Here is an 18,191-nt window from a genome sequence, read left to right as displayed (position 1 = left end):
GATGGATCAGCCCTGAACCATTTCCACTGAACCGCTGGTCCAACCCTGATTGGCAAGGACCTTCATCCACCACAAGCCCCCGCTGTTTTACCCCTAAACGCACCGGGGCCGTCCCACCAACACCACCATGGCCTCCTGCAAAGTGTCTTGCAGCACCAGATTGAAAAGATTCAACCCCACATCCGTGAGGTGTACCTCATCACTGTGAAAATTCATGGCCGCATTTTGTTCGAAAATGCGGTGCCGCACTGTACAATCCCCAATACCACGCACAAACTTTGATACCCTTTTATTTAACTGCACTCCATTGCCCACTGGTCCCTCGTGCACCTACAGTAGTTCGGTGAAACAACCTCTGACCATATCAAGTAAACGTCCGGGAGCAAAATCATAAGTTGCGCCAGGTCCCTGGGCATCATATCCTCAAACCCCCAACTGGGACTGCTCCCAAGTCATTACCCCCAAGATAATTCACCAAGACATCCGACACTCCCAGTAAACGGGATAAATGAACCAGCTCCGGGAGCAGATGTACCCAGCGCATCCACTGGACGTAAACCATCGAACTTCCACTGCCATAGGTGACTGTCCGAGAAGAAGCCCCCGGGAATGAATACAGGCTCGCTGCCTGGCTCAGTATACGTAGGAGTGCGCAACCGGACCTTCGGAAAAAACAGAGCAGGGAAGAAAATCAGCCCAGAGGGGCGAATGTAGGACCGGAATCTTCCCCATTCCCACCTACCGATCCTCCAAATAGCCACTTCCAAGAATCCCAATCTGGCCCCCTCAGTCGCCGCCCGGATTAAAAAAATGGTGGCACCCAAACTCACTGCTCGCGATGCCCAAAGCCTCCACCGACTTGCAAAAAACTTGAATTGAAATCGGGACAGGTGTCCCCCATCACGATGAACCAACAAGAGGCCCTCCCCAGGCGGACGCAAGACACTCTACCACAGGAAACCGGCTGGCACACCTCTGTCTTGGACAAGAATTTGTACCACCCCACACGACATCCCCTGCCAGGATACCCCCAGGGATCAGTTTGCTGGGGCTAGCTAGTTCCCTCACCCTCAGTGCCCCAAAAAACGTGAATGCAAACTCGAACCTAAACAAGACTCAAACTCCGAAGAACACACCTGAGGTAAGACTTCAAAGATACCCAACAGCAAATTCCCAGAGACGGGCTTACGAGAATCTGGGACCCTAGGGCCCTTAAGCCAACCCTTCATCACCTGTACTACCAGGAAATCCTTTGTAACGTCCGGGACCTTAGCCAGCTGAAACAAGAAGCTAAGGCCCGAAAGCTTGGCCGAAACAGCCGAAGGCGAGCACCCCGACACTTCCCACGACCATAGCAGATGCAGCAGACCCTGGAGCCGCGCCTGGACCAAATGAAACCCCTGTAGGTTTCCTCAAACGCTAACCATTCCTGCCATGCCTTACCATACCGAACCCATGTGACCTTCCAGTAGGCCCTCCCGTTGGAACCCTTCAAAAATATATCCCACACTGCTCGGTTCTCCCGCAGTGGACGCGTAAGTCGCATGAAATGGTGTGGCTTCGACACCCCAGCCGTAGCCACCAACCTCCTATTGAACACCCCATCGGCATTATGCGACAAGCAAGCTGCAATTTCCCCAAGAGCGATTGGAGCAGTTGCAATGACCGCTTCCGCTGCTCCCTCGCAGTCGCCACCAACCTATGCAACTTCACCACCTTGTCCATAGGCAGGCGGTGTTCCCTGGCCATGGAATCGATCTTGATCCCTATAAAGCTGAGACAGGTAGCCGGACCCACCGTCTTATCCAGCGCCAGCAGAACCCCAAAGTACTGCAACACTGACTCCAGGGATCTCAGCAGCCGTGAGTAGACTAGCAAGACCACCAGTCCCACACACAGAAAGTCATCCAAGTAGTGTAGGATCGAGGGCAAACCCGACTCCATCCGCACAACCCACTCAAAGAAAGTGCTAAAACATTCAAAATAAAAGCATGATATTGAACACCCCATAGGGAGGCACAAGTCCACATAATACTTTTCTTTCGAAGACGCACCCCCGGAGGTGATGACCCCCCCAGATGCACCAGGAGCAAACGGTACACTGAATCCACGTCGGCATTGGCCATGAGGGCCCCACCACGTGAACCATAGACACTGCAGCGTCAAATGAGGCATAAGAGACCCAGCAAAGTTCCTCATCTATATCCCCATTCACAAATGGTGAATAAGTCGGTAATTACACGGCTCCTTCTTGGGCACCAGGGACAAAACCCTCAGGTGCGGGTACGGCGGGGAAACAAAGGGGCCCGCCACGCGCCCCAAGGTCACCTCCTTGTCCAACTTGTCCCTCACTATCTCCGAATGCTCCCGTACGGAACGCAAATTCTGACACACCCTTGTCGCTCCCCACTCCCGATGAGGGATCCAAAGCCCATTCTGCAAAACCCCCCAGGAGCACCTCCGCCGCTTTCTGGTTCTTATAGTGGCTTAGCCAAGGGGCCATCGCGGCGATGTCCACTGGCATCTTCACCCTTGTCCCTCGATTTTCCGCACTTGAAGCACCTGGCCGTGGAGTGACTGCCTCCGCACACCGAACACTTGTGCTTGAATTTACAGCTTGTCCCCCATTTTCACTGGCTGTCATTATATAGCCAACAGCATCAGAGGCCCACCCCAAGAAAGGATGACAGTCTGTCCTGGTGAGACGCCGGCCGGGTCATGATAACCAACCAGAGCCCAATGTCCATCTGGTCCCAGCCCGTCACCATGCAAACTGCCAGGCACTAATGGAATTGCTCATTATAGCACCACTATCTAAGGCCCCCTACACGCGGCAAGCCTTCCACACTAAGTCCTCGTAACAGAAAAGGCCAGAACATTTTTCTGTCCTTTTTCCCCAATCACGCTAACTAAGATCAAAAAAGCTAAGATACAATTCCCGAATGTTTTCAGGATCTTCCGGAACCAGAACTTCTCCCGGTTCTTGTCAGAGTCCTTAGACGCTTTTTTTTGGGAGGGGGCAGATCCACAAAGTCCCCTATCCAGATTTTCTCCTTAACTTCTTGCCTCAAATAAAGGCCCAATGGACAGGACAAGCACATATAGGCTGCCGCGACCATTGTCCCCGGTACCGGGGCGACCCACTAACCTGTGGCGACTCATCCTCCCCTTGAACAGAACTTCCTATAGGGGAAGGATCCCAACCGGCCTATGTCTGCATATCAATGGACACGGATTGCACCATTGCCATCCCCGCGCTGCGCTCCCACTGCAACAAAAACCTGCGCATACTACTAACTAACCTATGCCAATCCCGCTGCCCAGCTTCGCTAGCGCCCCCCCAACCCAGAAGAGTTGAAGCACTCACCAGATGGCGCCTACATGGACTGGAGAAGCGGAGCCAAACTAGGAGAAGCCAGCTGGGCCGAAACGGCAGCATCCAGGTTGCCGTTTCCAAGAGCAGGAGCCATGGACTCCTGAACTGAGGCCCGGTCCATAACGGTCTGCAAAGACCATACAGGTGAGAGAACATCCCTCCCACCCAGCCCAGCATCCACAGGCCCACTCCAATGGGGGAGCAGGGGCAGAGAGTACCCAGCTGGCTAAGGGGAGACCGGGGGTGATGGAAGGGGACTCTCTGAGGCACTGGAGGCCCCCTATTTAAAGTTTTTTTTTAAAAATTAAAAATAAAATCACTTTTATCCAGCTTTGACCGGGTCTCGTGGCCCGCGTTGAAAGCCCCGCCCACCCGTCTAACACTGGGTCCCATGTGACTTGGCCAGGACCAGGACGCCCGCAAGGTGGGACTGCGGCTCCTAGTATGCTCAGCCGTCCGGTGGGCACGGGCCAGTAATGCAGGCAGCACTTGGGAAGCAGGGGGAGCTCCTATTCCTCACGGTCGCAGATTGCATGGGCCGTAAGGCAGGGCTGGTGCTCCTGCGCCACGGAGAAGCCCGGTCTCCAGTGGAGGGGCTGAAACGGGCCTGTGGACGCGCCCGCCGACGCAGGCCATCCAGGCGCGGGTTGGCCGACCCAGAAGCAGCCTGCAGCAGCGCCAGTTCCTTAATCAGTGAACACCATCCTACAAGGCCTCAGCCCTGAGGGCCGCCAAAATATCTTACACATCCATAGGCCCTGGCCGAATGTAGCTAGGGAACACCAATGGAAGCTGTTCACAAGCCGGATAATTAAGATGGCTGAGGGTAACAGAAAATGTCTATATATATGTATATGTATATGTGTATATATATATATATATATATATCTATATCCACTCCCCTTAACTTAGGCCTCCCCCCTTACCTACAGGACCTCCTTTCTTTGAACTTATCACACTCTCCCTTACTCACACATGTCCCTGTTCCCAACTAGCCCTTTGGTCTGCCTCCTCAGGGTCTATTGAATTATTTTTCAATTTCACTAAATGCACATAGATTAAACAAAATATATATATTTTTTTCTTTTCATCTAAAATATGGCTGCATTTTCAAGATTGACAGAATATATAATAGATGGAGCACCTGAGCATTACATCTTATTCTGAACTTGAAACAAACTAATACATTTGTTATAAACAATATTTATTACGTTGGCACATTCCTTAATCCGTGAACAGCACATTATACAATTTTATCCAATAATTACTTGTATTGTATGGTTACAAAAACTAATCAGTGTGCTTTTTGTTTTTTTCCTCAATCCCTACTTAGAGTTGGGACAGACAGGTTATTTGTAGGGCAAACAGACCTGTCACTAGGAAATGGTGTTGAAGCATTTGTGATTAATTCCTATGTGCACCCTTCTTATGACCCAGATGTCTTGCCGCCAAACAATGATATTACTCTACTCGAAGTGTACCCGCCACTTTTGTTGGGTAAGAAATAGTGCAAAAATAACGAAATCAGATTTGACATTACATATATACCAGCACTATAAAATGAATGAAGGAAATGTAATTGAAGTGGTTTGTTTTGTAAAAACAATCTAATAATCTAACTGTTGCCTATCTGTATTAGTCACATATTTCCCTGCAGGCACCTGGTACCTTCATTATTTTGACTGCTCCCATTTTAAAGGGACTCTGTCATCTAAGAGATATATGGATGACAAGGTTGGCTTCAAGTAGTTATTTGCATCATCATAAAGTGTGCTAGTGAAATTGTATAGACAAAATCTATATATGCCTGGAAATAATTTGTCTCTTCGGAGATTGTTGTTTTAAATGAAGTGGCTGCTAAATTACACACATAGCATGCCTCACTGTATGGTGTACATGTCGTTTCATGGCAGATACCCTATTAAGCACCTGTCTGCATTCTTATCTGATAACCATCTTTGTAATTGCTTTGTCAACTATCAATGACTCAATATTTCTTATTGGAGTTACACAAAATAATTTTGATACATTTGTTAGCCATTACCTTTGCACAATATATAGTTAAAATTAATACAGGTAAAAAAAGAACACATTTTTCATCCCTTTAATCTTGACCCCAGACTTTTCACTTTAGCTGTGTTCTATGATCAGTTTGCTACTTTCAAATTTATAAAAAAGGAAATCATACTTTTTTGGAGCTACAATTTCCAAGAAAATCTAATTCTCACACTAGCATTTTAATGTAATAACAATCTTGAGTCAATCAGGTAAACAGTACATTAATTGCAGTTGCAAAATATATACCTGCATTATATATTGTATTTATTTAGAACATTAGCATGTTCCTTTGCATTTTTAGAATATTGGGCCCCCTATTTAAAGTTTTTTTTTTAAAAATTTAAAATAAAATCACTTTTATCCAGCTTTGACCTGGTCTCGCCATGGCAGCCACTCCTCCTTTTCCGAAATCATTCTGATGGATTGGGCCCACCAGTATATGCACTGCTTTCTGCCATTTGAATGTTTCTCATAGAGAAGCAATGAGTCCATTTGACAATGTCAAACATTAAATCATTGAAAATAAAATAAATAAATCCTAATAGTCAAAGAAAATGGCTATCAGAAAATAGATAAGAGGGAACAAGATACAGAAATAAGTGAAAGCTCAAAAACTGGAAAAAATGGGGTTTCACCAAATCCCAAGGGTTATCACAAGTAGGAAAATACAAATATCCAGGAGCTTGCAGAATGTAGATAAAAATATACCATACCACAGTACAATATAAAAATATATACAAAATCTAAATTGTATGAATCACAAAACTTGTAGCCTTATCTGAAATAATGCAAACATAAAGTACTCAGGATATCAAAATAATAGTCTATATAAGATACTTTAGTTGTGTATAGCAGCAAATAGTCCAAAATGTCAATGCATAAGTCCAAACATAGAATTGGATAAATAGTGCACAGTAGTCTTTTTAAATATGTATCATAAAAATAGCAGAATCAACTGAGGTAATTATGAATTTTATAACAAGACACGGAGGCTCATATTGCATAACCCTTTCTTTACTGTCCACCAATAGCAGCAAAGAATACAAATATAATGAAAAAATGAAGAACATACATTAACATAGGCCCCTCCCCGCTCAGGTCCCGGTATATTAGGCAGCACTTCCCTTCCATATCCCTCTTTCTTTGCTGCTCCGATCAAAGATAAGTACATGTCACTTCTTTCAATACTGTTCTACATTTATTGATATTTATATTATCAGTATTAGTTGTTTTTTCTGTATAACCGTTAGCTATCGTTATTGTTATTATTGTTATTATTCTTTTTTATTGGTATTTTATATATTTTATTAATTTTGTATTATCATTTTTGCTATCCTGATTACCTTATTGATTCTTGCTTTTATGGTATTTCCTCTCTACTATACTTGGTAGTTGCTTTTTGTGCCCAGGGTCCAGACCCCTCTATCTTCTCTTACTCCCCGTTTTTCGCTTTCTTCATTGTTTTTCCCACATCGGCGCCATCTTGCGCACATTTTTTCTCTAGCTGTCTTTTCATAGTGCACTCACATCGCTATCACCGTTCGGCAGTTAAGGCCATTCGGCTGTTTTGCCGCGTTCGCCTGTTTCTTGCAAACGGCCCATTCGGCAGTTTTGCATTTTGTCCTATACTCACCATTGTATTCACTTAATTCACCTCTTTTTACCGAATGTTTGGTTTTCTTTTATTCACCTTACTTCATTTTACCGCGAATCTCGCGAGATTCTCGGCGGCCATTTTCTAACCTCCTGTCTTCTTCCCTATTCCCTGTCAGAGTGTGCACTGGTCTGGGCCCTGGTGAGATCGCTTTTGTTTTGCTTGTTAGTACTTTGGGTGACTAACCCAAAAACTGTTCCTTGTCAGTTTTTTCCTTAGATTTATTGATTCACTATTATACCCACTCTATTTAAAATGCCTAAACCCAGACTAAATTCTGGTTCACCTCCCTCTGGGGAGTCTTATACCCCACTCAGCAGGGGAGAAGGCCCTGTCACCTCAGGTAATTCACCTGCTCGCTCCGACAGAACTACCCACTCAGATGGGACTCAGTTCTTAGCGCTACAGCGCTCAGTGACAGACGCCATTATGGCAGCCATGGGGTCCATGTCCTCTACTCTCTCCCACACCATTTCCCAGGCCCTCCAGCCACGTCCTTTGGACGAGCGCTACTCGGGCTCCACGACGCATCAGCCGCGTCCTCCTGTGGACCCACCGGGAGATTTACCCAGGAAGGCTACCCACAAATCTAAAGGTCCCTCTGCCTCCAGAAACACCATGACTGGCGTACCTTCGGTCGCCCCTGAAAGCGTGTCACAACCACGCAAGAGAGCCTTTCCGCGCCAGGCAGAACGGGCGCGGCTATGGAAATGTGCCAGAGCACAGGTAGAGAGCGACTCCGACTCAGAAATTGGGTCAAGTGAGGAGGCTAGGATTGAGTCTGACAGCGACTCCGAAGCGGATGCCGCTCATTCAGGTTTTGACCTCCTTCCGTCTGCCCAGGCAGAGACGTCCTGAGGCGAACCAGGGACTAGACACTCCGTGACCGCGGAGTCCGCCCTTGTGGACCCGTCGGGCGTTCCACTCTTCGACCCGGATGATTTACACCATCCGAGATTGGCAGAGTGGCTCCCGGCCGACCATGTTGCCACATATTTAGAGAAGTGGGTGCGACACCCACTTACTAAAGCGGCACGCAACAAATTGAGGGCAGAGTGTCCAAGGCCTGTTGTGCCTAACAAAGTTTGCGACACTCCAGAGGTAGACCCCAAGATGACCCAATTCCTTACCAAGCTAGGCTGGAACCCCCGTAAAGGGCTCGAATCCGCCTTAAAATCCTGCCAGGATAAGCACCTGGACATATTTGGCCCATTGGCTAAACTTTTTGATTTGGCGGAAGACGCCAGAGCGGAAAACCGCATGGTTGACCCTGAAGACCTACGTGGTTGGGTCCAGAGAGCAATCTGTATTGCAGGGAATGTTAACACCTCATTATCTATTGAGATACGTAAGGCTATCTTATTTAAGATAGAGCCCAAATTGGCTAACCTCGCCCTAACAGAAGCCGGTAAGGACGCCCAAGGCCTCCTCTTCGGCGATTCCTTTATAAAAGACCTGGGGCGTTTGGTTGGGGCATTTACTGCACTGGATAAGGCTCAATCCTCTATGAGGCGAGTTTTCCAGGGACGGGTCTCTACCAGGGTCGGCAGATCCAGGAGCCGTCTGTCCGGCCGGAACTATTTCCAATCCCGTGGCACGGGACGAGGCTCCTTTCACCAACGTTCCCAATACCAGGAGGCTAACACCCGCCCCTCCTTCTTCCCATCTCGAGGACGCCCGTGGTGATCTAGAGGCTTCCGAGGACAACCTGGTTCGAGACGACCCTACGGTGAGTTACCTCAAGCCTCATGTTTTTTCTCTTGTTTGTGTAGGGGGCAGACTCCGACATTTTTTGCCAGCTTGGTCACAAATTACCTCAGACCCCTGGGTACTGACTACCATTCGAGGGTTTCACATAGAACTGATAGACAACATCGTACACATTCTCCCTCCTCGACCGATCTGCTTTTCACTCCAGGATCGCAGACGGATCGACATGGAGCTTTCCACCCTTCTTACCAAAGGGGCTATAGAAAGAGCACCTCCCGAACCCACAGGGGTCATAAGCAATATTTTCCTAGTGGAAAAGAAAGGCGGACAAATGAGGCCTGTCATAAATCTACGCCCCCTCAATGCCATGGTCCGATACCGCCATTTCAAAATGGAAGGTATTCACCTATTACAGGACCTTCTCCTTCACGGGGACTGGCTAGCAAAGCTAGACCTCAAGGATGCATACTTGACAGTGCCAATTGCCTCGGACTCCCGAGACATCCTACGCTTCCAATGGCAATGCGAGACTTGGCGGTTTACATGCCTGACCTTCGGCCTCAGCACCGTGGTGCTTCACAAAGCTACTACGTCCTGTCATGGCATGGCTACGCAGCCGGGGAGTTCGTCTAATCGTCTACTTAGACGACATACTCCTTATGGCTCAAGATCGCTCCACTCTCCTTGCCCACCTACGGCTGGCCATAGACCTCCTTTCCCGCTTGGGCTTCGTTATCAATTGGGAAAAGTCATGCCTAACCCCCGCCACGCGAATGGAATTCCTAGGATTCCTCGTGGACTCAAAGGAGGCGACTCTGAGCCTGCCAAGGTCCAAGATTCTCACCATACGCAAGGAGTTACGCAGAGCCCTAGTTCGGCCCCAACTCACCCTGCGACAACTGGCACGGCTCATTGGCCTACTGGCCTCATCTATACAGGCGGTGTTCCCGGGCCCACTCCACTACCGGGCACTGCAGCGCCTGAAGATCGCACACCTGAGAACCGGTGCGTCTTACGCAGACCAAGTATCACAGGACACCGAAACGAAAGACGAACTGCGTTGGTGGATTCTCAACCTCTCTGCATGGAACGGCAAGGCGATCTTCGGCCCACAACCGGAATTCACAATCGATTCCGATGCAAGCCTCCACGTATGGGGGGGCCCATTGCGACGGGATATCTACAGGGGGTCGTTGGTCGGCAGCCGAGTCACGGCTACACATCAACGCACTGGAACTTTTGGCAGGCTCCTTCGCCATCCGCAGCTTCGCGAGGGACAGTGCCCTAACATGCATCCGCCTACGAATGGACAACGTCTCGGCGGTGAGATATGTCAACCATCTGGGGGGTACACAATCAGCAGTGTTAGCCACCCTGGCGAAGGACTTTTGGGAATTCTGCCTGGAACAGAACCTGATGGTTCACGCGGAGTATCTACCTGGTCTGCACAACGTCCAAGCAGACTGGGGGTCACGTTATCTCTCAGACTCCAGCGACTGGAAATTGGACACGGAGGTGTTCTCCAGTTTATCATTTCTCTGGGGTCCCTTTTCTATCGACCTCTTCGCTTCCCGACTCAACACCCAGCTATCTCGATTCTTCAGCTGGAGGCCAGACCCGATGGCGGAGGCAGTAGACGCCTTCCTGCAAGACTGGAGCGGGGACCTCCTATATGCCTTTCCACCGTTTTCCATGATTCCACGCTCCCTCCTTCAGACCCGCAGACACCGGGCGGAATTAGTCATGATAACCCCATTCTGGGAAACCCAGTCTTGGTTCCCCCAGATTCTCGAGATGACGATGGACTACCCACGGTTGCTACCGCCACGCCACAATCTGCTGCTAGACCCGATGGGACGGTGTCATCCGCTCCGGTTGGACGGCTCCCTCCCGCTCCTGGCATGGCGGATCTCCGGGGACCCTGGGAAATCCAAGGACTTTCGGACACAACTAGACGCCTGTTGGCGGAAGCATGGGCCCCAGGAACTAGACGAGCCTATGGGTCAGCTTGGCGAGCTTGGACTGGCTGGTGCATGGCTAGGGACGTGGATCCCGTTTCGGCCCCTGTAACCATGGTTCTGCAATTTTTGACTTCCCTCTTCGAGGCGGGGAAGGCTTACAGGACTATCAACCTTTACAGGTCAGCCATCTCGGCAATTCATCAAGGTTTCGATGGGTGCCCGGCGGGTCAACATCACTTGGTGTGCCGGCTCCTCCGGGGCTCACGATTCTCCCGACCACCCAGACCTCGCTACTCCACGTCATGGGATGTGTCCATTGTACTATCCTTTATCTCGTCGTGGCCCGCTAACTCAGCGCTCTCCCTGAAACAACTTTCTGCCAAATTGGTCGGCCTGCTCTGCCTCGTATCCTGCAAGAGAGTTTCGGACGTTAGAGCCCTGGACTTCGATGCCAAGTCATACACCCCGGACGGGGTCACGTTCAACATCAGTCGCCGGACAAAAACCTCTATCAAGTAGGTGTCCTACCCCGCCTTTCCTACCTCTCCAGCATTATGTCCTGTGACTTGCCTTCGCGAATACGAAGATCGTACCAGATGTCATCGTTCACAGGTATCCCCACAGCTGTTCCTATCCTTTCGGCCACCTTTCCGACCGGTCTCTAGCACCACATTGTCCCGATGGGTGCGATGGTTATTGGATCAGGCAGGCATCGATACCACGATCTTCGGCGCCCATTCGGTCCGGGGGGCCTCAGCATCCTCGATGATGACTGCAGGGGCTCGTCTGGAAGATATTATGAGGACAGCCGACTGGTCTAGGGAATCTACCTTCCGTGAATTTTACTTTCGCCCGGCCCCACATTCTTTTACGGCCGTAGTTAATCAGCTTTAAACTTGCAATATGAGCCTCCGTGTCTTGTTATAAAATTGCATGATTTTGCTATTACATGACGAAAAGTCATGATTTTATTAAAGACACGGAGGCGAGTATTGTCCCACCCACGTTTATTATTCATGTCTCCCACCCCTTATTTCATAGGTTGCAATGAGTCACATGGAATATTTGGGTACGGTAAGTGGGGCCATGTCTCAAGGATAGGTTTATGTTATGATAGGCTTACTAATCACCCTAGGATGTGGGTTTTGTATTTGTTTGGAATTTTTTCTCCTCAGTTGGTACCTGACAATAGTTTGATTATTGATCTTAACCTCTCGGCTCCTGTTCCTTTATGTTTTCACAGCCTCATCCAATAAGATGGCATGCTGTTATCCAAGTTGAATGGACTCCTCCCGCTGATAATCTCTGGTACTACAGCTCATCTGGTCGTGCTTCCCTGTTGCGAGAATCTCTTATTTGGACTATTGGACTCTGTTTTTTGTTCTTGTTCGGACATTGTTACTAGGTCGCATCTTCAGAAAGAGGGATATGGAAGGGAAGTGCTGCCTAATATACCGGGACCTGAGCGGGGAGGGGCCTAAGTTAATGTATGTTCTTCATTTTTTCATTATATTTGTATTCTTTGCTGCTATTGGTGGACAGTAAAGAAAGGGTTATGCAATACTCGCCTCCGTGTCTTTAATAAAATCATGACTTTTCGTCATGTAATAGCAAAATCATGCAATTAATATACTTTCATGACAAAGGAAAGACAAAAAATTATAAATAAATACATTTATTTTTATTTATTTATTATTATTTTTTTGTCTTTCCTTTGTCATGAAAGTATATTAATTCATAATTACCTCAGCTGATAATGCTATTTTTATGATACACTACTGTGCACTATTTATCCAATTCTATGTTTGGACTTATGCATTGACATTTTGGACTATTTGCTGCTATACACAACTAAAGTATCTTCTATAGACTATTATTTTGATATCCTGAGTACTTTATGTTTGCATTTAGATTTTGTATATATTTTTATATTGTACTGTGGTATGGTATATTTTTATTATTTGTAGAAGAAGAGCATATTTGCATCAAATACAGTACATTAAGATACAGTGATTATGTTGCTTATAGTTTCCCTGTGTTTATTAATATCCTGTACTTGGCAAACCTGGACACCTCCATCTTGGCTACCTGTTAATTATTCATGTAAATATTGCCCTTTTCTACTGGTCAGCATAGTTATTGGAAAAAGATAAACTGTTTGCTTTGCTCATTGCACATTTGTAATATTTAAAGGAAACTAAAGAATACGAGAATACGAATATGAATACAAATTATATGTGATGCTTGCTTTTATTCACTGGTGTAATATTCAGAAAAGTGGCAGTTTCTCTTAAATATAGAAGCATTTGTCCACCTTCTGTACCAAAACGTAGCCTATAATTTTTGTTCTGTGTTTGTTCCACCATAATTTAAGGTGTTCAATTTAAGGGCACCCAAACATATTGTATAATGTTTTTAAAGGACAGAAAATACTTGGGATACATATATCCTATATGTTTACCTAATAGAACAAAAATTGGAACCCTTTTTTCATAGTTTTTCATTTAATAGTTTTCACACATCAAGTGCAACTAAAGAAGAATAACTTAAAATATACTCGCGTATGATTCCTAATTATTAAATGCCTCATATGTCTAGGATCTAAAAAATTTTTGGTAGTTAGCCCTAATCCTATACAAACCCTACCATGATGCTTACACTAACCCTAACAGTACAACTACCCTAATCTTACTTACCCCAAACCTTAATCCTACACTATTCCTAACTATAATTAAGCATTAATCCTTAACCTACACCTACCCTAACCCTACCCCTGCATCAACCTTGAGAAGGATTCCCTCTGCTGACCCTACCCTAACCCTACCCCTGCATCAACCTTGAGAAGGATTCCCTCTGCTGACATCAATACTGATGTCAGAGGGATTTCCCAGCTTGCACAGTACAGAGCACTCTGTCCTGAGTGCAGTGGTGTATTTTAGTTTTGTGCTTCCCTAATCTAAATTTGCCCCACCCCTTCCTGTCAAGGCCACGCCTCTTCCTCTTTAAACTACACCTTTTCCTATTAATTTTAAAGGGAAACTATAGTGCCAGGGAAGCAAAACAGTTTTTCTGGCACTATAGTTCTCTATAGTGCCCCCCTCGGCAATGAAACGGTTAAAACCCTTCGGTCACTTACCTGAATACAGCGCCGATGTCCCTTGGCGCTGGTTCAAGCTCCTCCTCTACGCTTGCAATAGGTTTCCCCATAGGAAAGCATTTTATCATTTGTTCATATGGGGATTTAGCAGACGCCTGATTTTCTCATGCACAGTGTGAGGATGTCCAGCATCAGTTAGGCGACTTTTGGTTGCCTAGCCACCCTGAAGTCCCTCTAGTTGCTGTCTGGTAGACAGTCACTAGAGGTGGAGTAAACCCCTCAAGGTAATTATTGCAGTTTCTGTGAAACTGCAATAATTACACTTGCAGGGTTAAAGAGATTGGGAGTGGTCTGGGCTCCTATAGTGTCCCTTTAAGCACACACTCTGAAACACGCACACACTGGCAGATACACACACAATGACAGACACACAGAAGTCACTGACAGTCAGACACACTGATATGACACATTTATTGACAGACACAGATTGGCAGATGCACACTTTGTCATACAAACACAGACTCACTGATTTGACACACACACATTCACTGACAGACGCACACTGACAGACACACACTGACACTCATTGTCCGATACACTGATAGTCACACAATCAGAGACTCTCACTGATTTCACACGCATGCACTAACAGACACTCAGACACATACACACAGACAAATAATGGCTACTATACAAGATAGTAACCGTTTATCCAGGAGCTTACTTAGTCGTGGGAGTGAAATAAAATAAATAAAAAATAAATATAAAATTAGTCAAATTGAACTGAAGAGTGAGAAAAGTAGGTTACGTGACTTCCTTTGATATACTTAATGTGGATTAACCCTTAATCGTCTGATATAGTTATATAATTAGACCCAGTTATGTGGGACCCAGATGGGTAGGGAAGGTATACAAAGAAAATAAGATAAAATGTAACTTCAATACTTAGTTATAGAGAAAAATAAGAATAGGTATCTATTTAGACGATACAGTAACCAAATGGTTAAAATGTGTCACTCAGTATCCAATATCTTCTATTTCAACAAATGATTTCTTAGAGTGAATAGGCTTAGTATAATAAAACTATTCTGTATTAGGCAATATATATATATATCGCTAAAGACAACTGTAGGTATAAAAGTATTATTTATTAAAAATATAAAAAAAATCCAAATATTCAAAAATAAAGTTAATAGCACATCCACAATATTATTGCCAGTCTATTATGGGTAAAAAATGCAAGACCACCTTGTTAGAAAGTATGGATGGATCCGGATGCTGTATGTGATCCTCTTGCCCAGATCCTAGTTGCCGGTGAGGACGGCGTGCGTTCCACAGAGCGTTCCACCTCGAGCCTCACTTTGGGGGAACAGCACTGCTCTCGCGGCGGTGTCAGTAATGTGCCTGGGATCCGGGACAGGTGAGTTATTCTGCAGAAATACCCTGGCTGGATAGAACTTGTGTGGATGTTCCTTCTTGCTGTTCTAGCTGTCTAACGCGTTTCGTAGAGAATAGCTCTACTTCATCAGACGGATAAAACACCCTCTACATGGGGGTGTTTAAATACCTTACAGTTGCTGATTTAATAATTGAAAAATTGAAAGATCAAGATACTTTTTCTTACAATACTTGTTCAGTATAATACATAGATGTCCAGAGACAAGATTATTCATTGTAAATTTATTTAATAAAATAAAATAAAACAAATGATGTGAAACATTCTTTCGTTTGTTGTGTCTTATTTCTTATATATAATTGGCATGAATATGGTTGGCATTACAAGAAAAACCAGAATAAAAGGCATACATTAATAACATTCTTTCACTTCTTGTGTCATGTTTTTTTATACATAATAAATTAAAATAAACATAAATAAATTTAAGAGAATCATTATACAAGGCAAAAGTAATAGATTGAACTAAAAATGAATGTAGATAAAAGTTTAAAAACGGAATACCACTTAAGATGAAAATACAATAGACAAAGGAAATCTTCCATAATTCCAAAGTTGTCGTATAAATAGAATTAAATGTATTGCATGAATCAACTTATGTATAAGTTCGGTTCGTTATCAAATAATCTTATTTTCGGAAATAGATACATAAGTATCTGTTTAGGTGTTTATACATAAATCAGTGTGATAATCTTATAAACAAAAGGGTGATTTTGGGTCAACGAGATATACATTAGAAATCAAAGGACCTTTTCATTAAATAATTACATTAAATATTTCCATTAGATATTTCTGGTAACGTGGACAGGAAACCTATCATTCGTCTACATTATATATACACAGTGTGAACATTTAGACGAGGTCTGGTAGCCTGGAACGAGACACAATTGTTAATACAGAGAACGATAATCATAGTTATGTAATGAGTTTAAAATTAGTTGATTGGGAGACATCATATAATGCACCAACTATTTAAAAAAAAAATATAGTAATATACCTTACAGCAACTGTAAGGTATTTAAACACCCCCATGTAGAGGGTGTTTTATCCGTCTCTGATGAAGTAGAGCTATTCTCCACGAAACGCGTTAGACAGCTAGAACAGCAAGAAGGAACATCCACACAAGTTCTATCCAGCCAAGGTATTTCTGCAGAATAACTCACCTGTCCCGGATCCCAGGCACATTACTGACACCGCCGCGAGAGCAGTGCTGTTCCCCCAAAGTGAGGCTCGAGGTGGAACGCTCTGTGGAACGCACGCCGTCCTCACCGGCAACTAGGATCTGGGCAAGAGGATCACATACAGCATCCGGATCCATCCATACTTTCTAACAAGGTGGTCTTGCATTTTTTACCCATAATAGACTGGCAATAATATTGTGGATGTGCTATTAACTTTATTTTTGAATATTTGGATTTTTTTATATTTTTAATAAATAATACTTTTATACCTACAGTTGTCTTTAGCGATATATATCTATATTGCCTAATACAGAATAGTTTTATTATACTAAGCCTATTCACTCTAAGAAATCATTTGTTGAAATAGAAGATATTGGATACTTAGTGACACATTTTAACCATTTGGTTACTGTGTCCTCTAAATAGATACCTATTCTTATTTTTCTCTATAACTAAGTATTGAAGTTACATTTTATCTTATTTTCTTTGTATACCTTCCCTACCCATCTGGGTCCCACATAACTGGGTCTAATTATATAACTATATCAGACGATTAATCCACATTAAGTATATCAAAGGAAGTCACGTAACCTACTTTTCTCACTCTTCAGTTCAATTTGACTAATTTTATATTTATTTTTTATTTATTTTATTTCACTCCCACGACTAAGTAAGCTCCTGGATAAACGGTTACTATCTTGTATAGTAGCCATTATTTGTCTATATTCTCTCCTAGGTTTTTTGGTGAATACCTATACCTTTCCAGTTTCAGAGCTTTTGTCTAACAGGCTGACTCCCTCTTTTCTGTTTTTCTATTACAGTCAGCAGTTGTGTTTTCTATTACATACACACAGATATACACTCAGACACACACTCACAAACATACACGCACACACACACACACACTCACAACCTACCTGGCGTGGATCCGTCCCCAGGGTCCAGTGGGGCTGCTGTGAGGCAGGCGGCTTACTATCCGATGCGGCGAGGGAGCTGTGATCTCTCTGCTCTGCTCTCTTGCGCCGCGCAGGCGGTCTATTGATGCAGGGAGCCAGAATAACGTCATATTCCGGCTCCCACAGCATCAGTAAAAGGCACGCGAGGGAGTAGAGCGCTCACAGCTCCCTTGCCACCTCGGGTGGTAAGCCGCCCGCCAGAGGGAGGGTCTCTATTAGCTGGTCAGCTCTTGCACCCCCCCCCCCCATGACTGGGGACGCCTCAGTGGGTGTTAGTGCTGCTAAATACATCTCAGCCTGATCTCCCTTTCATGCTTAAATTCCTGCATGGTGTCCCTACCAATCACACATTTATCTGTACTGAACCGCTGGTACAGCCCACCCTTGGCGCAGATGTTCAATTGTGGTGATTTGGATGGATTTAAACGTCCGTATGTAGAGCTAAATTTGACACTAAATACAGCTCATTTCTCAGTCTGGGGCCACTAAATATAGCTTACTGAGGTATCAATTGAACTAAGACTTAACCATGATTGTACCAAATGCCAAGGATGTTCAATACCGTCCTAAAGGCGTTAATCCCCATTAGTTTCAGGACGAGCAGCACGGAACATCCCAATGTCATTAAGGCATTAAAGGTACAGTCTGTGCACCATATACATATAATACAATATAATTCTTCAAAAACAAAACAAGTAGAAAAGCGCTAGACCAATGTCTAAACTGATTTCAATTTGTGCAAAAA

The 18,191-nt window shown here is 45.0% G+C and overlaps 1 protein-coding gene across 1 annotated transcript in view; it reads left to right on the top strand.

The window, feature by feature from the left end:
* OVCH1 (ovochymase 1) overlaps positions 1-18,191 on the top strand; it is a 90,810-nt gene that overhangs the window by 66,482 nt on the left and 6,137 nt on the right. The window contains exon 29 of the mRNA XM_063446207.1: positions 4,710-4,873. Coding sequence (XP_063302277.1) covers positions 4,710-4,873 — 164 coding nt within the window. The remainder of the gene's footprint in view (positions 1-4,709; positions 4,874-18,191) is intronic.

The sequence above is a fragment of the Pelobates fuscus genome, chromosome 3, assembly GCF_036172605.1.
Source record: "Pelobates fuscus isolate aPelFus1 chromosome 3, aPelFus1.pri, whole genome shotgun sequence".
Classification (NCBI taxonomy): domain Eukaryota; kingdom Metazoa; phylum Chordata; class Amphibia; order Anura; family Pelobatidae; genus Pelobates; species Pelobates fuscus.
The sequence above is the reverse complement of the archived record's forward strand: the minus strand, read 5'-3'. Positions and strand labels throughout refer to the sequence as shown.